Raw genomic sequence first — 24,915 nt, 5'->3', positions numbered from 1 at the left:
AAAACCTCATGATGAAAAGGTGGAACTGACCAGGCATAGGGCATCTGACCCTGGTCCTTCCTCTACTACCTCTCCTCTGGGTACCCCTTATGTTCCTAAGGACAGGTGCTTTCTCTTCCTTTTCTGCTTTTTTTTCTAGAACAAAACCATGTTATTCTAACTGGCAGGACAGGGGCTTTTATCTCTCTACCAACAAAAGCTATTCTCTGCTGAATAGGCCACTGGCATTTTGCTGAGTAGATGGCAGCTCGATGCCCTCATGGATGAGCCAGCGGTGGTTTCTGTTGTCATCTCCCTGATGGTTTGCTTTTAATTCAAGCCCACTGATTAATCTAGGACAAGAAAGGGAGAGGCAGACGTACGGACAGCTAAGTGACGGGACTAGAGAATGAGGCAGTGATGATTCTGGAATGGGAGGCAGGAGATGGGCAATTCTGATAGAGTAAATACCACTGGGAGTGTGGGGTGGTGTGTGTACTAATTGGAGTTTCTAGAACTGCAACTGTGTGTGAGGCTTCAGAGAGACTGGGGCCAAAGGGGAGCCCAGCAGAGCTATCCCCCTCTTTTTCCTGCTCCACCTGCTTATCTAACTGGCAGACTTTTGAGATGTGAGTCCTGCTCAGCCACTTCAATTCCCGAACAGGGACCATGATGATGACTTTTCTGACATCTCTATGTGTTTTCAGTAACGTTGGGTCCCTTGAGAGCTGATCAGAAACACTAACTGCTTGGGGTTTTGGGTTATGTCCATGTGGACATCCTGGTTGTGAAGTGTTAAAGTGAAGCAAGTGTTACCCCTGGGGGACAGTGGGTGGAGGGGCTGAGGACTTCTTATAACTGTGTGTGAATCTACAGTTACACTTCCAAGTAAAATGTTAAAAAAAATACGGTCTTTTAAATCCTGCAAACTCCAGAGGAGTTCTTTGTTTGAATTTTCAAGCAGCAGCTTGTTTATTGTGTGTCCAGCACCTTGCCAATATCCTATAAATATAAAAATAGGGTACTGAAAGCGCTTGGGGCGATAAAAGAGGAATTGGAGGGCTGTTGTGGGCTCCAATGTGGATGAACCTTGAAGACAAGATGCTGAGTGAAGGAAGCCAGACACAAAAGACCACATACTGTATGATTCCATTTACACAAAATGTCCAGACTGGGCAAATCTCTAGAGGCAGAAAAAAGCAAATTAGTGGTTGCCTTAGGGCTGGGAGCAGCAGGCTTAGGAAGGAATGGGGAAGAATTGTAGATGGGTATGGCTTTCTTTTTTTGGGTGATGTTCCACAATTAGATTGTGGTGATGGTTGCGCAACTCTCCGACTGGCCTAGAAGCCGTTGAATTGTACCAGTTTAAATGGGCGCATTGTGTAGTATGAATTACATCTCAGTAAAACTCTTTATAAAATTTGGGGTCTTTTGACAGTTTCGAGAGAAGTAATAGTAGCTCTTTGGAAAGAGCTGGTGTCTTCTAGGAGTAAGTACTTCTGCGTACTGCCTGTAACGCCTCAATTCAGGCCACCGTCCCAGGGCATGTTCTTGGCTCCCTCCTAAACCAGATTCGCAGGCCTACCACTGGAACCACAGTGTGTTTCTGAGCATTCAGCTCAGGGGAATGAAGACTCAGTGTGTGCCAGACGTTCTTTCTGCCAGGTGCTTTCATACATGCTTTCTTCAACCTCCTGCAGCTCTGCACGGTGGGTAGTTTCGTGCCTATGTTTTATGCATGAAGGCATAGAGTTCCCAAAGAGTATATACAGCAGGGTAGAGCTGCCCTGAGAACCAGCTTTTTAACCCCTGGATCGTTAACTTTACTGCCCGGTTGGAAGGCTGGGTTGATGAGCTTTTGCTCACATCTTAAACAAGGGGAAAAAGTCAGCTACAAGGCAAGAGCCAGGCTCTTGCAGGGGCAGGTAGCTTAGGAAAATCACCAGATTAAAGGCCTGTGAGTTCTGGGCAAATCCTTTGCAGGCTGGTGTCTTCAATGGGGGAATTTCTCTTTCCTCCGGAAGAGAGGATGACTTTTTGCCCTGTTCCCTGGAGTGGCTCTTCCCAGGAGACAGCTCCTATGGAAAGAGAACTGTGGGAAAACACGAGGAGGCTTTTCATGGACACTTTTCTGAGTGTCATTAGTTCTTAGAGGAAACATGTTTATTTCCCTGGAGTCCTCAGCTTTGCCTGTGCCCTGAGTTTTCCAGAGTTCGTAAGGCTAAGAGCTGTTTTTGAAAATGGAGGGAGGCCATTTTCCTGACTGTATTACAGTCAGGGAACCTGGTGTTTTTTTGCAAGTGAGAATGCTGTTGAGTAGTGAGACGGGACCCTCCTGGTAAAATGGGCATGAATGAGCGTGAATTCAGGTGGTAGGAGAAGTAAATGGGAAGAGATATGCACTCAATTAGTGATGTTCAGAGTGGTCTAAGGCAGACATATCAGCTCCAAGAGAGATTATTAAAAATGCAAGTTCTCAGGTTCCAGCCCAGACCTACAGAATCTGAAATTCTGGGGATGATGTCCAGGAACCTGTGTTTTAGTAAGCTCTCAAGAGAATTCTTAAACACACTTAAGTTTGAATAGCTTAGCACCAGACGACCTCACATATACTTGAGGTTGAGCAGAAAAATCTGGTCATGTTCCCAGTAGAGCACCTCCTTCTGCGCTTGACCTGATCTTGCAGGGAGGAATGTGAGCTGGAAGGGAGCATTGACTCATTTATCGAAAACATTTATTGAGCACTTCCTCTCTTGCAGGCCCTCAATCCCTGCGCCGAGGGAGTTCACATCTAGTGGGGGAGTCAGATAGCAAATGAGGGGAGTGGGTGCAGAAATTACCACAGATGGGGATGTGATTCTGGGATGGTGGCGTATATCCAAGGAGGCAGAGATGCCCACGTAAAGAGCCAGAGGAATGGGTTTCCAGAGAGGGAACTGCTGGTACAAAGGCCCAGAGAGGTGGGGAGGAGTCAGGCAGGTCCCTGAGTGAAAACAGCTGGAGGCTGATGGTGGTGAGCAGGGTTAGGGGCTGAGAGTACATTGGTGAGATGAGACTGGGTCCGTAGGAACAGGGAGGGCATTTGTTTTTTTGGTTATTATTATTTTTTTTTTTAGATTTTATTTATTTATTCATGAGAGACATAGGGCGAGGGAGAAGCAGGCTCCCTTTGGAAGCCCAGTGTGGAACTTGATCCCAGGACCCCAGGATCACGCTCTGAGCTGAAGGTAGATGCTCAATCACTGAGCCACCCAGGTGTCCCAAGGGAGGGGATTTGAATTTGACCCTAAGGGTAGTGGACACCTATCGGAGGATTAATCAGCAGAGTGATGGGATCTGGGTAAAGATTTAAGAGGATCATCTGGCTGCTTATATGCAGGCTGGTGTGGCAGGACGAAGGATGAAATCAGGAGTGTGACCAGGGAGGGTCTGTCGAAATTATGATTGCCACAAAATCATATTTTCTTCTCCTCCTCCCCACCTGCCTCCCTTCTTCTTCTGGTGTGGGGGGACACAAGAAAATTAGAATTGTTTTGTCAAGGTTTCTGTGTCAGCATTTTACAGATGGAACCGACTTGCATTACAAGTGCGCATCCTCATTGCTTTCATTAGATAATATGATGTGTGTTACAATACCAGCTGTGCGTGTACCCATTTAATCACATATACTACTGCTTATTTTTGAAAGTACATTTCGTTGAAAGAAAATTCAGCTTTGTTGTCCACATTTTTGAGACCTATAAAACCAAGCTCAGTTATTTTTTTTTTAAATATTTTATTTATTTATTCATGAGAGACACACACAGAGAGAGGCAGAGACATAGGCAGAGAGAGAAGCAAGCTCCCGTGCAGGGAGCCCGATGTGGGACTCAATCCCGGGTCTCCAGGATCACACCCTGGGCCAAAGGCAGATGCCCAACCGCTAAGCCATCCAGGGATTCCCCCCCAAGCTCAGTTATTACAGTTCAGCAGCATCTGCAAGATTTGATCCATTTCAGAAATTCGAGCTCACTAGCGTTGCCGGGGCTGGCATTTTCTTAGCCGAGAATTGCTTACCCCAGTCTAGAAAACCTAATGTTTTATTTAGAAGAATGATTCATTGCTTTAGGTGTCTAGAGTCCTGGGTTTTATCTTTGTTTGCCTAAGTTTTTTTTTTTTTTTTTTTTTAAGATTTTATTTATTCATGAGAGACACACACACAGAGAGAGAGAGAGAGAGAGAGAGAGAGGGGCAGAGACACAGGCAGAGGAAGAAGCAGGCTCCACGCAAGGAGCTTGATGTGGGACTTGATCCCGGGACCTGGAATCACACCCTGAGAGAGAGAGAGAGAGAGAGAGAGAGAGAGGGGCAGAGACACAGGCAGAGGAAGAAGCAGGCTCCACGCAAGGAGCTTGATGTGGGACTTGATCCCGGGACCTGGAATCACACCCTGAGCCAGAGGCAGATGCTCAACCACTAAGCCACCCAGGCGTCCCTGCCTTCCTAAGTTTGGTTTGACCTCGGACAAGTCATTTCATATTTTAGTGTCTCTGTGCAGAAGATTGGGGGTAATTGTTCTGGTACACCTCTCATCATCAGGGTTACTGGGCAAGAGCTCTGTGACTTAGAGATACAGTACGTCTGCAAAGGCCCTGTGGCAGAAGGGAGCAGGAACTGGAAGTTAATGTGGTTGGAGGGCAGAGTGCAAGGTGGAGGTAATCCAGAGTGATGTAGAGGTAGACAAGGACCAAGCTGGGCCGAATCTTCTTGGAGACTTGATTCTTTATCTTAAGAGCAAGGGGAAACTGTTGAAAGATTTAAATAGGGGAATGACAAAAGATCAATAGATATGCTGTTTCATTTAATCCTCATGAGAAATGTGTGTAGCAGCTAATATTCCCATTTTAAACCACTGGAGAAATTTAGGGTAGTGGAGATTAAGCAGCATACCCAAGAGCATGTTGCTGGTAGGTGGTGGAGCCAGGAGACCAACTCAGGTCAGCCGGAGTCCAAAGTCCCCTGCCCTCCATCTCAGGCTAACTCAATAACTATATAACAATAACCACTGTTTTAAAAGACACTTTGAACTCTTAAGATGAAAGATCTCCCTTAAATGACAAAGTGGTATTATGCGGCAGAAATATGAGCGGTGAGGAGAGATTGGATATGCCTAGAACCTTTCAGAGCCCCAGTCTGCATGGCTGTGGTCCAGCATCTTCAAGTTCCTTGCCGTCTGGTGAGGGGCGTCTCACTGGCAGCTCTCAGCACACAGAAAGGGTTGGCAGCTCCGGCCGGCCATTCGACACTGCCATTGTCCATAAGGACTCATTGTCCAGGAAATGTGCCCGAGGTACGAGCTTTCAGGGCTTTTGAGCTGGGCGATCAGATCCGGGCAGTTCATGCATGGTTTCGCTGGAGTAATCAGGCCATGCCAAGTTTCTGCTTTCTGCTTTCTCCCTCTTGGGGAGTCAGCTGGTTTAAGTGGATTCTTAGAAGCAGGTTATAGAGATCACCATCTCGATTTTGAACCTAAGAAGTCTTGCTCAAGGTTGAAATGGGAAAACAGCTGTGACCCATGGCCCTTGAGACTTGTTGATAACTGCCGGTGTCTCTTCTTTTCTAGTTGACCATGTCGTGCCCGAGCCCGGGACAAGCCTGCTGGCAGCCTTCGACCAGTGGAGGGAATGGGCTGACAGCAAGTCCTGCTGTGACTATTCTCTGCACGTGGACATCACTGAATGGCATAAGGGCATCCAAGAGGAGATGGAGGCCCTGGTGAAGGACCACGGTAGGTTGTGCTGACCAACAGCTCTGGGGATATTTCCATTTCGGTGCATGAGCTCTGGTGCAGGTCTGTGAATAGCACTTGCAGATCCCTTGCATGCCTTACCTCTGTGCCTGCTAGGAGAAAGGGTTGAGCTGTAGCTGGTGCCCATTGGAGGTGACCAAACCCGGGGCAGCAACAGAAGCTTTCATTGACATGAGAACCTGAGCTATACCACAGGGACCAGTTCTTAAGTAACAACTACTCACAGCTTACTGGTTTGAGGGATCTGCACCCAGCTAGGTTGGAGACTTGAGGCCAAGAATGCCTATCCTAGTGATGATTCTAGGTGATCATGGGGAGGTAGGTGCCTGGGACACTGAGTGGGGGACTTGGGCAAGCTCTTTTTACAACCCCATAAGAACCAGGATAGATTTGGGGATGAGGAGGCTCTGGGACAATGAAAGATACCTTTTTATTTCTTTTATTCTTCCTTTTTTTTTTTTTTTAAGAGTTATTTATTTTAGAGGGAGAGAGGGAGGTAGGGGGGTAGATAGGAGCAGAGGGAGAGAGAGAGAGAGAGAATTTAAACCAGACTGCCCACTGAGCTTAAAGCCTAAAGCAAGGCTCAATCTCATGACCCTGAGATCATGACCTGAGCCGAAACTGAGAATCAGACAATCAACTGAGCCACCCAGGTGCCCTGGGTCTTTCTTATTCTATAGGACTATTTTAGGAAATAGGATTCCAGAGGTTGCATCCTGGAAGATTCCCGGGGAGTCTAGGGGAATCTAGATGACCTCAAGGTGCCTCTGGGACCCTTTTGTCCACAGGATCCTTGGGAGTTGAGGTGGTATTGCCAAGTTCTATCATCTTCTGGGGTCTTCTTGAGGTTGGCTATAGACTAGACTCCTGGGGTGAGATGTTGATCTCCCTGGATCTTAACTGTCAGGGAGACTTCCTGTTGCTTTCATTTTCTGAGATTTCTAAGCTTAGAAGTACCATGAGCTGTGATTCAATAGCAGGAGGGAAATCTCTAGGCCCGAGTACAGTAGGTAGATATCCATAGATACAGCAGAAAATGCCCCAAATGAAAGTCTAGAGTCTTAAATTTTATGAGGCTCAATTAAAAAAACATCTCTGTTTTTTGGTATTGGGTATTGGACTAGAGGGTATTGGACTAGAATATCCTGAGATTCCTCCTGGTATGAAGGTCCCACCCAAAAGAAAATAGGTTACCCTTGACCTTTCTTACTTTTGAGAGAATACTGAGGCTTGAGGGGGTTTAACTTTCCATATTTTAAATGAATCGACTTCAAATCAGCTAGGAGAGTTACCATAGCAACTGTTGCCTGGTAGAAGAGAAAGGCTGGGATGTCCTGAGCCATTGAACCCAGACAGCATCCAGCACCCCCAGGTGGCTTGAATTAAGCTCCAGGACTAGAAGATTGTCCGCTCAGTTGTTTACCATTGTGATGGATGTGGGGCAGGGATGTTTGGTCTGGTGTCTCGGGTGACGAGGACTCTGAAATGCCAGGGGGAGAATTGCGACATCAGTTTGTTGGACCCTGTCTTACTTAAAAATGTTTCTTAAAAGTCAGCTTCAAGCGCAGTCTGTTTACCAAAGAAAAGACATTTATTATAGATCCGCATCCACAGAATCTTCTAATTCACGTTCTTCTTAAAGTCCCAACAGTTGAGGGCAACTTTTGTTTTTACTTTTTTAGTTTTTTAAATTGTGGTGAAATACAGCACAGCATAAAATTTACCATCGTAGTCATTTTTAAATGTCCAGTACATTCACATTGTTGTGCAACCATCACACCAGCCATCCCTAGAACTTTGAATCTTTCCAAACTGAAACTCCATCCCCGTTAAATATGAACCCCCCAATCCTCCTCCCCCAGCCCCTGTCAACCCCCGTTCTACTTTTTGTCTCTTTGAGTTTGACCTATTAATGGAATCCTCCTTATCTGTCCTCTAGTGACATTAGCATAATGTCCTCAGGGTTCATCCATGTGACAGGATTTCCTTCCTGCTTAAGGCTGAATAATATTCTGTTGTATGGCTGTATGACATTTCGTGTCTCCATTCATCTGTCAGTGGACACTTCTGCCCTTTGGCTGCTGTGAATACTGCTGGCTGTGTATTTGGATGTACAACACGGGCAACTCTGAATTTCGATATAGTTTTAAACTTAAGAGACAAGCTGTCAAGATATTAAGAAGAACTTCTGCACCCTATTCCCAGATTTAAAAAAAAAATTTTATTTATTTATTCACGAGAGACAGAGAGAGAGGCAGAGACATAGAGGGAAAAGCAGGCTCCACACAGGAAGCCTGACGCGGGACTCGATCCTGAGACTCCAGGATCACGCCCTGAGCCAAAGGCAGACGCTCAACTGCTGAGCCACCTGGGAGTCCCTATTTACAGATTTTTTTTTTTTACTAATTCTTAGTATTCCAGCCCATTTGTTTTATCCTTATTTCTCTGTCTCCACCTCTGTCTCTGTGTCTCTCTCCTGCTCCCCCCACCACCGCCCACTATATACATGGTATATATATATATATATATATATATATATATATATATATATGCATGGTATTATACTTTTCGTATTCTTTTTCCAGTTTATTTGGTTTGTTTATTAAAGCCAGGTCTCTGCCTCTCTATTTTGTCTCTCTGCTAGGAGTAAATTCCTTCCTTGTGTACATGGCTTTCAAAGATCGCTTCCAGCTAACGGATTCCCAGGTAAGAAAAGGTGGCTTTCCTGAACAGGCGCCTTGGCATTTGGTACCTTGGGACCAATGCTCTTGTCTGGGAAGCTGCCTCCAGTGTATGTATGTCCCTTAGCTCCGTGGGAAATGGTTAATGGATGAGGCCCCTGGGTGACTTTAACCTTTAGGGAGGGTGTGATCCCAGTGCCCTGGCCCTCCAGGACTGGTGTTCTCCCAGGCTCTGGAGTCAGCCTCCAAGCTGCCTCTTTGGCTCAGAGCCACCTCAGCAAGCCTGGTGCAGGGCCAGTTGTCCTCCATGAGCCTCCCCTACTCCGTGTCCTTTAGGTTATGCTGCCTCTCTTGGTTATTGAGTGCTCCTGCTCTGCCAAGTGTGGCCAGTAGCTTTGACCTTGGGTCATGTCAAAGGAGATAGCTGTAGTAGTAGCAGCCAAGGGTGCATTTCTGACCCCAGTGGCCGGCAGGGAAGTGGCTGTGCTTGTGTACAGGAAGATGGACACCCCGTCTCCTCTCTGCCCTCTCAGATCTATGAAGTATTGAGCGTGATCCGGGATATCGGTGCGATTGCCCAAGTCCACGCAGAAAATGGTGACATCATCGCAGAGGTACGGGGCTTTCCTCTTGTGTTTTCTTCATGACCTGCGGGGTATGAGGCGGGCTCGAGAAAGGGAAGGCATTCTGTAGCTCAGCTGTGAGGAGGAAAAGCAGGGTGACCCAGGGCCACCATCTGGGGGCACAGTGCTAGCAGTCTTACCGGCAGCGTGGGTGTTGGTGATGAGCGTGCCTGCCTCCCTGTGTCCTGCGGGACACACAGACTGTTCCCTTTCCACAGAGAAGTCATTTCCCTCAGTGGTCATGCAGCTGTCTCGGAGGTGGAGGGCACATGTGGGCTTTCAGCATCCCAGGGGAAGAGCTGAACACACTTGGGAAAGCTCAGGCAGGACTGGGGACAGGGTAGCGATCCCTTCTCTTCACGAGGTCCTGTGATGAGGGCTGTGAGGGGTCAGCAGGACTGTCTTTATGTCTTGTCCGAGTAACTTTTTGGATCAAAGATCTCTAGCAGTCAGAGCCATCTGGAGTCCAGCTCTCCCTGACGGCCTCGCTTTCTTTAACCTTGCAGGAACAGCAGAGGATCCTGGATCTGGGCATCACGGGACCCGAGGGTCATGTGCTGAGCCGGCCTGAAGAGGTGAACATCTGTTGAATGGAATGTGTGACTCGGTGTCCCTTGGGTGCTTCCAGAGCCACAGAGAACCCACTTCTTGCCTGTTGAGATTGGGGCTTCTCAGGATCTGAGTTTGGGCCCTCTGAGAAGTCACAGGTTACATGCGTACATGCGTGGGTGTCTCTGTGGGCAAAGTGAAATACTAGTCCGAGCCTGGAGATTCTTCTCTGTGTCTGATTCTTTGTGTGTGTGTGTGTGTGTGTGTGTGTGTGTGTGTGTGTCTGATTCTTTAAGCCCTTCCTTGAGTGGATATGAACAGCTTTTTATTAGCATCCTGCAATTTGGGTTTCATGGTTCACAGTGTGGGCCCTCCAAAATCTCACCACCACCAAGACATCGTCATGGGGATCTGAAAGCTCTTTTACATTACTAAAAAGCTTAAGGGGAATTGTAGGTTTTTCCATGGAAAGTCTGCGCCAGGTTTCAGCAGAGAGTAGCAGACAATCTTTCAAACCTGGGAGGGATAATTAAGATCCAGAGCACAAGTTGAGGGTCACGGTCATGGATGTTGAGTCTTGTAAGACAGAAGGGAGGTGCTCACATCTTAGATGGTGGAGAATCTGCTCTTCTAAATTAGAATTTGTGACCTTCTCGGAAATTGGCTCATTGATGAAAGTCTCAAGGTCAGACTTTTGACGACCTGGCTGCCCTGAGCAAATAGAATGCTGGGGGGAATCTCATGGAAACAAACAGACTTTTCTTCTTAAAGGAGAGAAGTGACAGAGAAGGGCAGATAAAATCCTCAAGGAACTGGATGTTGGCTTAACAGGATTTTTCCTTCTGGAAACAAGTAGAGGGAGATGCTTGAGAAGAGTATGAATCGGACCCATGCCCCCAAAGCACAGAACTTTAAAATGGGGAGGTTCCCCCCGGCTCTGGGAAGTGTTCACTCTGGGAGCCACGATGCAGGGAGCATCAGCTCCCCCTAAGAAGAAAATAGATTGTCCAGGTTGGGGTGGAGGGCATGGTATCCACAGCCTTTTCCCTCTGACTTCGGGGGAGAAATGAGGCTGGAAATAGAAAGAATGTCAGAAAAAGGGCAGAAAAAGAAGCAGGAGGCACTTGGAATTTCCTGCACATACTGAGGGTTTGCACTTCCTTGTCCTGTCCTAGCTGCACGTGCACACACACAGACACACACAGACACATACACACCAGGGTACCGAAGGTACCATCTGTGGCTCTGAAGACACTTTCCTGTTGTCAGTTGAAGGACAGAAGCTGTGGCATTTTCAGTGCTGTCTGGTCCCTGTCCAGGCCTTGGGCTGTAGTTCCTTTCACACCATCCAAGCTGCCCACGCACACTAGAAAGCCACAGGGATGAGCCGGAGCCAGCGCACAGGTGAGGGAGGTTGAAGGTGGCATCTCTCGGCCCTTGTGTCATAGCTGCCTGCTGTCACGAGTAAATACGTGTACACATGTGCAGTCCCATACATGCGTACATTGTAATGCTCACACATGCACACCTGCATGTGCACACACGAATGTATACATGCGCATACGGCAGTCTCATATACACATATATTGTAATGCTCACACATGCACACCGAGTGTATACATGCACACATGTGCAGTCCTGTACACGTGTACATTGTAATGCTCACATGCACGTTTGCATGCATGCACATGTGTATACCTATGCATGCACACACTAGTATTTATGTGTACACACGTGCAATCCCATACACATGTAGATTGTAAGGCTTACACTTGCACGTTTGCATGCATGCATATGTATACACCTATGCATGCACACACTAGTATTTAAGTGTACACGTGTGAAGTCTCGTACATACATACATTATAAGGCTCACACGTGCACATTTGCACGCATGGACATGTGTACACCTGCGTGCATGCACACACACGCCCGCGGGAGCCTCAGCTCCCCATATACCCGATGGGCCCCTGTAAGCAGGTGATGACACCCAGGGCCAGACTTAGTTAGAAAGTTTGCTCTCCCCCTCATCCAGTTGTTTGTGCTGTGTGTTACCTTGTTACACGGGGGAGGGCTACCTCTGAGATCCATGCTCTTGTTGAACCTATAGGAGCCTCCCTGGGGCTTTGCTTTCCTCTCTCCTTCTGTCTGTTCTCCATCCGTGGATCCCTGCGGACTGGAAAACAGTGCAAGCCCTGCGTTTACAGAACAGGCGAAAGCTATCGGAGGAGAGTTCGACAGAAGTCAAGCCCATTCTTCCGCGGTTCGACCCAGGAGATGTCTCTCATAGCCGTGGTTGCGTGGAGAAGTTCAGAGTCCCCAGAGGTGGATTATGAGACCTTGTTTTGGGGCCATCAGACCTGGGGTGCCCCAGTTTGAGGAGTTTTTGGCTTTTGGGGAGGGTCCTCTTGTCTCACAAAAGGCTGTTTTAGGTGCTTTCCGGGGTCAGCTGCTTCTTAACTCCTTCAGAGGCACCTGCTCTCCGTCAGCCCCCATATTTGGTACTTCCCCTGAGCTTGCCCATCAATGGTTCCCTGCACATGGATGATTGGGCCCAGTTGGGACAGCCAGATGAAAGAGGAAGGGATTGAGGATGAGTTGGAGAGGAAGAGACCGGTGGAAAGTAACTAGGGAGGGTAGAAAGTGACAGGGGCTCTGGGCTGAAAGACTGGCATTCTGGAAGAAAGTTGGTGTTTTGGGTGAGGGTGATGGCCATGAAGAATCTTTCTCAGAGAAGGGAACTTTCCAACTGGGCCAAATGGGAGCTGTAATTAGGGTATGCATACAGTTAGGGGGCTGGGCCATAGAGGGTCTGTTGTGTATAAACGCTGTGTGTGTACAGGCACTATTGTGTATTGGGATTTTTTTTTTTTAAAGATATTATTTATTTATTTGAGACAAAGCGAGCGAGCCAGTGAGAGAACTAGCATGGGGAGAGGGAGAAGCAGGCTTCTTGCTGAGCAGGGAGCCCAATGTGGGGCTTGATCTCAGGACCCTGAGATCATGACTTGAGCCGAAGGCAGACGCTTAACTGACTGAGCCAGCCAGGCGCCCTGTTGTTTGTACGGACAGTGTTGTGTGTTCTGACACTAGTATCCAGACACTACTCTACCAACACTGTTGCATGTTCCTGGACAAGTGGCTTTCCTCTCTGGATCTTGGGGGTGTCCGATCTTAAAAATCAGCAGGGCTAGGTGATAAACCCCAAATCCTTGATAGCTCTGTAATGAGACAAAATGTTTTAATTTTTAAGCTGTAATATTAATTTCATAATATTTTAAGTTGGTCTTACTTAAATCTGTTCACTGTGTGTAAGGGGCATGGGCAGGTACACACCGAAGGATAAATGTGGATCCTTCTATGGTTCTGGGTGGAACGCAGAGAATTGGGGATTAGGGACCCTGTCTTTCCAGGAGGTAACCTTGTAGTCAGGCCTGTGCCCTCACCCATTTGTGCGCTGGGACAGAAGAGGGCTCAGAACTCGCCTTATGACTGATGAGCGAATCCAGAGAGGGCCCTGGGAAGCCAGTCCTGCCGGGGGCAGCCCCCCCCCCCCCCCATAGAACTGGCACATTCGCTCCATTTACTTCTAATTAGTCTGATTCCACATTCCAGTTCACCCAGGACAGTCCCAGTCCACGCCCATTTCTCCCATGCAGTTATTAATAGTTTTCTGTTCACTTTCTGAAGTATTTGTGTTGGGCCAATAAATTGGGTAGTCATTGGCGCCCCCGGGAAGCCGTGAGGATTCTAGAGGAGTCCTTTCCGTGCTTCACACTATGGGGACTTTTCAAGTGACTGCAGGGATTCAGGCCATCCCTCTTCTGTGCTCCCCCAGGCCAGAGGCACTGCTGTTGTAATTGGAGTCACGGAGAGGGAGGGCCAAGAGGGAGGGCCGGGAGGGCCGATGCTTCAGCTATTCCAGGAATTAAAAACATTTGGATGTTTAATGAGCTTTTTTCAAGAGCCATTTGGTTTACCTTTGAATTTTGAGACCTCTCTTGTCGCATAGTCGCATAGTTGATGCCCAAAAGGGCAAACGTGAATGAAGTTGTCTTCGTTTATTAAATTAGATTACCAGTTAATGCAATTACAGAACTTCATCTCTTGGCCAGGGTCCTATAGAAACTCGGTTAGCTAAGATAATTCAGTTAGGAACTCAGCTATTTCTTGTGAAAAGTAGCAGCTCTGCATGGCACAGCCTAGCTTGAACCAGTAACAAAATAAAGTTAATTTTTTGGTTCAGTAAACATTTTTGGGCAACCGCTGTTGTACCGGGCATTACACTGAGGACCCTTGGGGGTGGGGCACGGAGGATAGAAAAATTCTGAGTCAAACCCAGCCCCTTGCCTTGAGTGGAAGCCACAGCTTTTGCCAGGATTTGAGAGGGAGCAAAAGGCTTTTGGAGATCCATCCTTCTACAATTCCACCTGGGGCCAATTCTAAACACACATACATCTGTAGGATATCCCCTGGTCTCCATAGTCTTACCTGGCCAGGTAGTTAATAGTAATCACTTGGGCTCTTTGGAATATTATTCACTGAAGCATCAGGTTTAAAGAATCCTATTAATTAGAGCAGCTCTCCCATCTGGTGCTGAAGGCCCTACCAGTTTGTGTGCAGCCACGTGTTTCCCATATTGGAGACCATTGCTTGACACAGATTTGCCTGCTCCATTCCCAGAGGCTTGTGAGGTTGCCTTATTTGTTGGATTCATTTGTGGGTGTCGGACAGAAGCCTGGCACAAAAATCTCATTGCTGGATGTCTTGACTCAACACCGTGCAGCTGAAATGAATGCACTGGTGTGGGAGCAATCCGTTCCTGTGGCTGGTGGTTTTCTCACATGAGCAAGCATAAGTCAACAGGAGCTGTTAAAACGACCCATGTTCTGGGCCCCATCCCCAAAGTTACTGATCCGTTTGGGACTGAGAAGGGCCTGAGAATCTGCATTTCTTCCCACCCCTGGGCAGATGCTGCTGTGGTGGGTCTGCCGGGCACCCTTCCAGTGCCTCACTCGGTCTGGGAAGGAATTGCCCCCTTCTATCTCCACCCATCAGTATTGAGCGACACCGGGAAAGTCCCATGTCCCTCCTGTGGTGCCGCTCAGGGTTCAACCTTGAGGACACAGTGGCCTCTCGTTCCTCTTGACCTCTTGGGGGTGGGGAGGTGGTTGAGCATAAAGACGGGCTCATGGAACAGGTGCAGATCGGGCAGGGTTCTCACGTCCACGTGCTCCTCTGTAGGTCGAGGCCGAAGCCGTGAATCGCTCAATTACCATCGCCAACCAGACCAACTGCCCTCTGTACGTCACCAAGGTGATGAGCAAGAGCGCGGCTGAAGTCATCGCCCAGGCCCGGAAAAAGGGTAAGTGTTACCTTACCGGCTGTCTGTCGGCGGGCAGGTTCAGAAGGGAGGAAGGCTTCTTTTCCAGACCTTCATGCCAAGTGGGCTGCTTTCATCACGTTCCAGCATTAACCTAATTACCGCGGTGCGAGGCAGGGAGCTCCAGTTTCTCCCTCGGTGCCGCCGCCGCCACCACCACCCTGTCCCTATCTACTTAGAGCTGCGCACCGTGAAGAGTGGGCGGGCGGGCACCTCTCCCTCCTGCCCCTGCTTCTGGAGCAAAGTTGGACTTGGTTCGATGCAATCTCCATAAACTAGACACATACACAGATGGTGTCAGCTGTCATCTGCCCCAGAGTCCTTCTGGGGAACGTTCTGTGGCCACACGAGTCCCTGTTCCGTGGCTGGTAGTAATTGCTGGCCCGGTAAGTAAGAGAGTTTACGGGGACAGAAGGGCAAGAGATTTTGCCCCGGGGCCTCCCCAGGTCCAGTTCTGCAGGAGCTTGAATCACTCCCTATCAATTATATTGACATATTCGGGGCTGAGGCTGGCACCGTGTTAGTACTTGGGAGACCATTGAGAAGGTTCTTGGAGACTAATTTACTAAGTACAGTTTCCCCTGCTGCTTCCAAAGGCTGGTCCGTGGAGCTCCTTATACATTATGAATTCAGCAGAACCCTCTCGTCACCTGCTGTTGCCTGTGAGCTTGAGTGGTCACACCACGTGTCCTGTGCTTGGGAGTGCAGCTCATGTCCAGCTTGATGGTGTGAGGTTGACTTCATGAGTGTGCATCCTGGGCCTGCTTATTTCTCTCTCGTTTTCTGTCTAGCTTTCTCCTGCCCCCTCCCCCCCCATCTGTTTATCTCTTTCTGTATTTTTCTTTCTCTGTCAGGAAGGGAGCAGTTTGACCTCTATGCTTCTGTTCCTAGTTCTCTGCGGGATGTGACCCACATGGATAAGGAGGATTGTAGGAGTTTTTCACTGGTGGGTGACTTGGTACAAAACCTAGAACAGATTGCTCAATGACCACTGAGTCAGCTTGTCCCCAGAGATGATGACTTCCAGACGGACACAGCACTTCCTGACCCATGTTCCTTGGAGCTCTCCCTTGGAGCTCTCCCAGAGGCCTCTGTCCTTAGGCTTTGCGGCCCATGGTGGCTAAATTCGCATCTTCCCGGAAACCTGCCCTCTCCTGGCAGCTAGTAGAAATTGCCTTTTTGACATAAAGGAACATTCACCCAAGTAATAGCATCTGCTCAGAATCAGCGTCCAGTTGTTTTCTGGAAGACACCATGGATGATGACTCACAGGGAGCATGGGGGCAGTTGGCACAGTGTCTGAAAAGGAGGAGTTAGCGGGTAGCTTAATTTATTTATTTTAGTGACCATACTCTACCCAGATGATGATAATAAGTGAAGAGGTAAACATTTTAATATAATTTTAATATGATTAAACATTCCAATTAGCAGAATTTAAAAACCAAGGACCCATTTTCTGATTCAGTTATCACTTGTCCAAATTATAGGGTGGAGGAGTCAGTCTCTCTCTCTCTCTCTCTCTCTCTCGACCCTGGCCCTTTCAGGTGGCACTAGCCTTGGTCTCGGGCACAGAGTGCTGACTTGTGAGCTGGCAGTGCTGGGGGTTCTCCTTTCTGTGCCTCAGTTTCCTTATTTGAAGGTGTAGAGCTGGAGTGTGTTACTGTAGAGTCCAGGCCTGCTCTGGTACTCTACAGTTCAGTGCTTGATGATGTCCCTCTGTCGTCTTTAGGACTTTGACCCTGTGTGGGCAGTGAGCACCAAGAAGGGGCTACTTTGGTCTATTTGTCCTAGAACTTTCCGCATGTGAGTGCAGTGGTGCCTGCCTGCATCATGGTTACTGGGGTGGCTTTTGCATTCCAACTGTTCCCCTCTAGTCTGTGAAACCCTTTGCTTTAGATGGGCCTGAGCTGCCAGAAAGTAATTTTTGGTGCATTTGGCTGCTAATGAGCAAGAATGAGAGATCCTTGCTTGCTTGTGGGCTCTTAAGGCTTTATCCATGTTGTTGGAACTCCATCATAACAACTTTGAGAGGCAGCCTGGGCAGGAGTTTTTTTTTTTTTTTTTTTTTTTTGGGCAGGAGTTTTTGTACTTTGTTTTACTTTGCAGTTGGGTAAACTGAAGCTCAGAGCTAATGAGCGGTGGGATTGGGTTTTGATTGTCAGGTGCCTGACTTCAGGCCTGAATAGCCACGTGAGTATCTGAATTACCTTCATGTTTTGAGATTATTTTAATATGAGCAATGCAAGTATCTGCTTGGATTTAGTTTCTTAACAAACCTGGTAGAAACTGGAGCTTGACACCTAGTAAAGTCGTGTATAATACAGAAGCAAAGATTCCCAAACACCCAAGAAGGAAAACAGGATAGGTTTTTATTATGCATTTGCACTCTGGGATCAATGTCCTTTCCTGGATCAAATCCCAGCTTGCTTGTGTGCTAGCATGTGATGCTGGATAGCTCCCTTAGCATTGCTAGGTCTCATTTTCCCATCTGCAAGGAGAGGCTAGCCATAGTGACTCATCTCATAGATTGAAGATGGTACGTAACTGAGATAATGTGTTCATAAAGATGTATATCACAACTATACCCACTGTTCTCTCGATTAGAGAGTAAAGCATTGGTAGAAGTACAGCAATGATGCCTGCTGACCTAGCATAGGGGTATTTTGCTAAGGATGCTTTTCTATTTAGGTGAATTCTTCTGGTCCCTAGTGGCAAGTGTTAAGGCACTGCCAACTTTCTGCTGCTCCCATTTCTTCATCTGTAAAATGGAGAGGTTCTTCATTCATTCAGCAAACTTTTTTTTTTTTAATTTTTATTTATTTATGATAGTCACAGAGAGAGAGAGAGAGGCAGAGACACAGGCAGAGGGAGAAGCAGGCTCCATGCACCAGGAGCCCGATGTGGGATTCGATCCCGGGTCTCCAGGATCGCGCCCTGGGCCAAAGGCAGGCACCAAACCGCTGCGCCACCCAGGGATCCCTATTCAGCAAACTTTTATTATGTGATACTTCAGGCCTTTGTGCTGGAGATGAGACATAGTCCTAGCCCTCAGCTCCTTCACTCATAGGGGCGGGACACTTGGATAGAAAGTCACAATGGCAAATGGTCAATGTTAGAAAAGAGGTGCAAGCCCAGTAGGGTTAGAGCACAGAGGAAAGAGCCACCATATATAGATGTACACCCCACCTGTCTCGGAGGTCAGGCTGCATAAGGAGACTCAACATTTCTTACAAATGGGAGCAATTGGAAGATCATGATTTTATATCTTATTAATGTCTTTGTGCCTCCCCACCTAGAAACATGTTGGTCCTCAATCTAAAATAGGATGTATTATTAAAAAAAGAAAAAGAAAAAAAATAAAATAGGATGTATAGGCTACCAAGGATGTGAGGTGAATTTCAATGTGAATATTTTCTATGCACATTTGACCCACCACAACCACATACCATCTTCCTGGAGAGACTGCGTTGCTCGTGCTGTCCCCTCGTGCTGTGCCAGTCAGCAGGACCATGTGTCATCACCCCCCACTCTGCAGACAAGGCCATGAAGACACACCCAGGAAAAGAATATTTTAGGCAATTTTTACTCTTCAAAACAACTTAGATGTTGGTCAGTTTATTTTTTATTTTTATTTTTTAAAAGATTTTATTTGTTGATTCATGAGAGACACAGAGAGGCAGAGATATAGCCAGAGAGAGAAGCAGGCTCCTCATAGGGAGCTCAGTGTGGAACTTGATCCCCAGACCTGGAATCACCCCTTGAGCCAAAGGCAGACTCTCAACAGCTGAGCCACCCAGATATCCCAATGTTGGTCAGGCAAATTTCACGGAAGAGAAATTAAAGTGCAGAAAATAAATATCTTGCCCCAGATCATCCAGCCCATGGTTCCAGACATTTGGCCACCTCTCTTTCCATTAAAGGTGAGGATTTGTCTAGAATGAGTTCCCTCAGACTATACTTTGTTCATGAATGAAATCTACTGTGGCTGCTGGTACCTTCTGCATATGAATGGTAGCATGTAGGCAGTGCCTGATAACCTCATCTGACGTCTGATGGACATTCTTCTCCGTCCTCCTCCTCGCCTCACCCCCGTAACTCAGATGCAGAAATGTTTAGAACGGCTGGTGACTGCCGAGGGATGTTATAAACCCTGAGAACCCAAACTGGAGCCAGTACTTTCTATGTCCCGTGGGTCAACTAGAATGACTCTGGCGTAATGAGAAAACTGTGTTCATGGGGCTTGCAAGGACCACCCCAACTTGGGGATGAAGCCTTAGCATTAAGCTAATGCACAACCTCACTATCTTGAACCCAAAGAGGGGCATATGGATTGGCTTGGGAATGTTGTAAAATCTCACCAAAATCTGGGTTAAGGCTCTTCAGAGAAACAGAGCCTATATATAGAGAGAGGGAGGGCGAAGGGGGGTAAGAAGAGAGAGGGGGAGAGAGAGAAGGAGATTGATTGCTGCTCTTAAAGAATTGGCTCAGTGGTTGTGGGTGCTCTCACTTCTGATTCCGCAGGGTGGGCAGGCCTGGAGCCTCAGGGAGGAGTCAGTGCTGTGGCCTGAGCCCGAAGGCTATCTGGAGGCAGACTTCCTTCCCAGTCAGTGCCCTTGCCAGGTTGTGAGTTCAGTGTGTCATAGTACAGCTGGCTTGCAGGATGAGACTCTGGGTTTGGTTTTCAGCCATTTAAACTCCAAGATTCCTAGAGATAAGGCTCTCTTTCAGGACAGATATGGAACCCTTCCGATCATTTCTATAGCACTTGGGCTGGGAGTTTGAATCCCTGGACTCCTTTTCTTTCCTCACTTTGTCTAGCATGATTAGGAACAACCAGCCAATCTTGATTATACTCCGTTGGACAGAAATGTCCTAAGGAATCAAAGCCATGGTCAACCCAGATTTAGCCTCTTAAGAGAAGTATTTGATTGGAGTATCCAGTGGTCGATATTTTGTGCATCTCTATTGCCCCAACACGCCATGACCTCTCTTTACTACTAGGAATAGAGGCATTAGTGCCTTTGTTTTTTAGAAAAATAAAAACATTTTTATTTTTTAAGATTTTATTTATTTATTCATGAGAGACAGAGAGAGAGAGAGAGAGAGAGAGAAGCAGAGACACAGGCAGAGGGAGAAGCAGGCTCCCTGCAGGGAGCCCATGTGGGACTCGATCCCAGGACCCTGGTATCACTCCCTGAGCCAAAGGCAGACGCTCAACCACTGAGCCACCCCGGTGTCCCAGCATTAGTGTCTTTAAATCAAATCAAATTAGAGTGGTAATTTCTAGAAACCCCAGAACCAGTTCAGGAAACTTACAATTCTCTTCCTTTGGAACCACTCTTGGTTATCTGACAGGTTTATCTATGGATAGGCCCTAGGTTATGGAATTCTGGCCTTGGGCTCTCTTGAGAGGAGAGTGTAATTGTGTTTGTGTGTGTGTGTGTGTGCGCGCGCGCGTGTGTCCCAGTTGGTTTTTTACTGTGCTTTTGTGGCTGCGTTTTGAAATCTACATACATGGTTTTCCATTGTTTCTACTCTGAATTTGTTCTCCTTCTCGTTCATGGGAAATGACTTAACTGTCAGAGCTGGGAGCTGTCAAACATTTCTAAACCCGAGCCTTGCATTTATTCTTCATGAATGCACTCAGGCTCGTGGTGAATAAACACCACCCCCCAGGGCCCTTCAGTTCCCGGCCATCCTGGAGAGCCTGCCAAAGGCTGGCTCGGGGTCACATCCTTCAGTTTAGACTTTGCCTAGAGAAAAAAATCACAAAGGTCTAATTGCCGCCAAGAAAGAGTCAGCAGTGTGTTTAGAGGAGTATGTAAAGGCCATTTCAGCTTATTTCATGTTTTATTATTATTATTATCGGTAATTCTTTATGGCACACAGTTTAGTGGTGTCTGGGGTGGCCTGACTGAGATCCGAAAGCTCATCCACGGCTCCCTCCAGTATAGTGTTTATAAAATGGGAGAGATGCCTTGGGAAGGTGCTGGGAGCAGAGCCGGGCCCCCCCGCCCCCCCGAGTTGTGATCCCACATGTCCCTGGAGGTAGAGGCTTCCACAGGATGGTTTAACTCCTGCCCTGTCTTTGGGGGGCTAAAGAAAAGAAATCACCTAAAAGCCAGCAAGGACCTCTGAATCCCTTGGAATTTGAAGAGGACAAAGCAGAAATGAGCCACAAGATGCCTCTTCCTCCAGGATCCCCATCTTAGTTCAGCTTCGGCCTCAGGAGTCAGGTTCTGGTCTGCAATGGCCTTGGAGCTCTGACCCAGTTCTGGGCTTTCCGGGGGCTGCAGGCTGGGTTCATTCCTTTGCAGTGAGGTGTGTGTTCCCAAGCACAGAGCGAATGGGGAACCCCCTAACCCACCCCCGCAATCTGAGCTGTATTTTGCAGAGTGAGATGAAGGCCACAGTCAAGGGCACTCACACTCGTGGGATCCAGGATGTTGTTCCAGGAACCAGATCCTCCTTGTTCTAAAGTTTCCAAAGGCAGGACTGAAGAGCAGCTTCAGGGAGAAGATGACCCATAGCAAATGACAGGAAAATCAGGGAAGTGTTTATGCTTGCCCACGGATCTTCAGAGACAGTCTAACCACTCTTTTTCTCTGAGCAGTTCCACTCTCTCGACCCTATTCATGTCCACAGAACCAGGAAACCTTTGGGGTGACAGATCCTTTGTTTCTCTTGGCTCTCTAGGGAGACCTCCCCTTTGTGTGGCAGTAGTGGGACCTCCAGGCTTGGCTGGGTCAGAAGAGCTCTCGTCAGCTCAGCTGGGTCCTGCTGATGTGCAAACCAAAAGCTGGGAGCCCGGGGGTCCTATGAGATCCGGAGAGGGAGGCCCAGCGCTGCTCTGCTCACCCATCTGCATTTATAAATGGCCCTGGCAGCAGCTAAGGCCTTCTCATTATGCCTTGTTTTTCCACTTTGGGATGAACTGGAGCAGTTTGTGTAGCCGCCCAACTGGCTCCTGGGACTGCATCCTGCTCTGGGAGACTTTGAGTGGGTCAGGAACTCAGGAGCCCTTCAGGTGATTCTGAGCATTGGCTCTTTTCTGCCTGGGGGTGTCCTGCTGTGTGAGGCTTCCCCGGGGGTCCTGGAGATTCTGGAGCTCACCCTCCTGCCTGGGGATTTTTTCTGATTTCCTCCAAGTGAGCTGCCTGCCCTGGCCTCTTAACACTCCCTGGCTGGAGAGAGGCTCCTTTGTGAAATTCCTGAGGCTGGAGGGGGGCGCCTGGGAGGAGCCAGCTCTAGAGCAACAGGGGAGGGTGTTGGGGTGTATTATCAAGAGCTAAGTCCTTGAAAGAGGCTGGGGAAAGGAGAGGAGGTGCATTCCTGAGTGGGAAGTGTTTGGCCTCGAGGACCCTGTGTTTGGAGAAGAGGGATCCCTTGGGTGAACCACTAGGGGAGTGGTCAGCCCTGTGCACAAGGGAGGAGACTGGAGAGGTACATTCCTGGTGGTGGTGAAGGCTGGCTGAGGTCAAATTCCAGCCCTGATGCCCTCGGCTAATGAAGTATCACACCCTTTCATCAGTGTGACACACACTTACTGAATGCCTATTCTTTTTTCCAGAATTCTCCCATCAGGTGGAGAATAAAAAAAATTCAAAACTGGGTAATCGTTGGGGTATTGGAGGGGAGAACTGGATGAGTTGTGAATGATTTTTTTTTAATTTTTTTTTTTTAATTTTAAAATTTTATTTATTCATGGGAGACCCAGAGAGGTAGGCAAAGGCATAGGCAGAGGGACAAGCAGGCTCCCTGCAGGAAGCCCAATGCAGGACTTGATCCCAGGACCCCCGGATCATGAGGGCAGCCAAAGGCAGATGCTCAACCACTGAGCCACCCAGATGCCCCAGTTGTGGATGATGTTGAGGAAGAGATGAACTTTGGTAGGAAGCTGGATGATGAAGGGCATCAGATGCTTCTGTGTCGAGTTTGTTTCAATTTTTGAAGGCAGAAGGGCTGCTTAGGAGGAGTTACTGCAAGAGAAAGGCATGGGAAGATCACTCTGGAGGTATCCTGGGGAGTGAGCAGAGGGGTGGGGAAGAACGAGGAGAAAGCAAAAGTACATCTGAACTCCAACTGAGAGGCTCTGTCAGAATGGGCTGGGGAGAAAGGAAGAGGCCCGATGGAAGGGAAGATGTGTGGGGTGGCCAGGGAAGGATGTGTTTAAGGGATTGAAGCACTGGCATTCCAGTGGCATTATGACTCCTGATTTTCTGGGTTGCAGCAGACACGATTTGAGTGAGCATCAGGGAATTGACATTCTCGGATGATGTGTTAACTTAGACTAAGCTTCTGGAAACACTGACATCCCGGTGGTATAACCATGCAGGACCCTTCATTTCTGTCTTCTATCGGCAGTGCTGCTGGTGGCTCTTGGGGACAGCTGCCATCAGAGATCCAGGCTGTCCCTCAGACCTACCTGGAGGGCTGTAGATGAGTTCCCGAATGCTTCAGCCCACTGCTGTCATGTGTAACTTCTCTTGCAGCCCAGGAGCCAGAATGGGCAAGTGCAAAGGTGCTGGGCAATGTTGGGAGAAAAGGGAAAGCGTTTGGTGAGCAATGAGGTTAAGCTTGAGGTCACCCCAATATAAGAGTTCAGACAGCATTTGGGAGTGGGCATTTGAATGCAGTGTGAGTGGGAGATTGTTTAGTAGACGTGGGGATCAGCAGTGTCAGAGGTGGAAGTGTGTATTGGGGTCGAAGAGCGGGGCTCAAGGTGGAATCTTAGGGAGCACATGTTGGATTGGTGACTTTGGCTGGTGGTATCTGGCCATCGGTGTCGTCACCTGTGAGAGGATGCTGGTGCCTCCTTCCAGGAGAGTGGGGAGAGTGTGTGGCCTGCTGCCAGGTGGGTAGCGACTCCCACCAGGGTGGTTTCCTTCCCCGGTTGCATTGTACTCAGCCTTGGTTTTCTGTTTGTCAGGAACCGTGGTGTATGGGGAGCCCATCACCGCCAGCTTGGGAACTGATGGCTCCCACTACTGGAGCAAGAACTGGGCCAAGGCCGCTGCTTTTGTCACCTCCCCACCCCTGAGCCCTGACCCGACCACTCCGGACTTTCTGAACTCCTTGCTGTCCTGGTGAGTCTTGGCGACTTGCTTGCGCTCCCCATTCTCAAGGTACAGCCTGGTGGGCACAAGCAGGCTTGCAAACAGAGAGACCTTTGTTTTCCAAATTCAGATCACTAAGCGAGAACAGGGAATTATGGCTCTGATGTTGTTCTGCTGGGAACTTTCAGATAAAAACCTGGGCCGTCTTGAAAGCCAGGCAGCGGGGATGAGGTATCAAAAGGGTTCCACTGGGGTGCAGTCTCACTGTAAGATAAAATACCTCACAAAGTGGGTTTAGACATGCAGCATTATATTGAAGTTTCCTCCTGAATTTCCTATCTCCTGGCAGGGGTAGGGGGAAGGATAGGCTATTTCAAGAGCTTTCAGTGGCCTAGAAAATGAAAAAAAAAAAAAATGTCCAAAGTGATTTGAAGTCGAAGATGAGTTAAAAACCAGTTGTGTGTTTTCCTTCCAGCGGAGATCTTCAGGTCACTGGCAGTGCCCATTGTACATTCAACACGGCCCAGAAGGCTGTAGGAAAGGACAATTTCACCCTGATCCCCGAAGGCACCAATGGCACCGAGGAGCGGATGTCCGTTATCTGGGATAAGGCTGTGGTAAGGAGCAGGGGCCTTGCTCATGGACTCGTGTCAGTTTGCCCCTGCCTCCCTGTCTGATGGTCGTGGGTCTCATGTAGGCCTTGAAATGGTAGTTGAGAAAACTCTAGAAGCTGGTCCTTGCGTGATAGTACTTTTTAGGTTTGGGAATCCAACACCACTGCTTATAGGTCATTTCCTCCTAAATACTATATGTATTTCTTACTGTTGTCATCTGTGGATCAATGGAAGCTGAAAAC

The 24,915-nt window shown here is 48.2% G+C and overlaps 1 protein-coding gene across 3 annotated transcripts in view; it reads left to right on the top strand.

The window, feature by feature from the left end:
- The window catches only part of DPYSL2 (dihydropyrimidinase like 2), a 138,200-nt gene that overhangs the window by 99,671 nt on the left and 13,614 nt on the right, over positions 1–24,915 (top strand). For all 3 annotated transcript variants that reach the window (XM_072796202.1, XM_072796203.1, XM_072796204.1), the window contains exons 4-10: positions 5,582–5,746; positions 8,412–8,473; positions 8,982–9,062; positions 9,578–9,646; positions 14,865–14,985; positions 23,933–24,089; positions 24,535–24,676. In XM_072796202.1, coding sequence (XP_072652303.1) covers positions 5,582–5,746; positions 8,412–8,473; positions 8,982–9,062; positions 9,578–9,646; positions 14,865–14,985; positions 23,933–24,089; positions 24,535–24,676 — 797 coding nt within the window. The remainder of the gene's footprint in view (positions 1–5,581; positions 5,747–8,411; positions 8,474–8,981; positions 9,063–9,577; positions 9,647–14,864; positions 14,986–23,932; positions 24,090–24,534; positions 24,677–24,915) is intronic.

This window comes from Canis lupus, chromosome 24, assembly GCF_048164855.1.
Source record: "Canis lupus baileyi chromosome 24, mCanLup2.hap1, whole genome shotgun sequence".
Lineage (NCBI taxonomy): Eukaryota > Metazoa > Chordata > Mammalia > Carnivora > Canidae > Canis > Canis lupus.
This window is presented reverse-complemented; position numbering and strand designations above follow the sequence as displayed.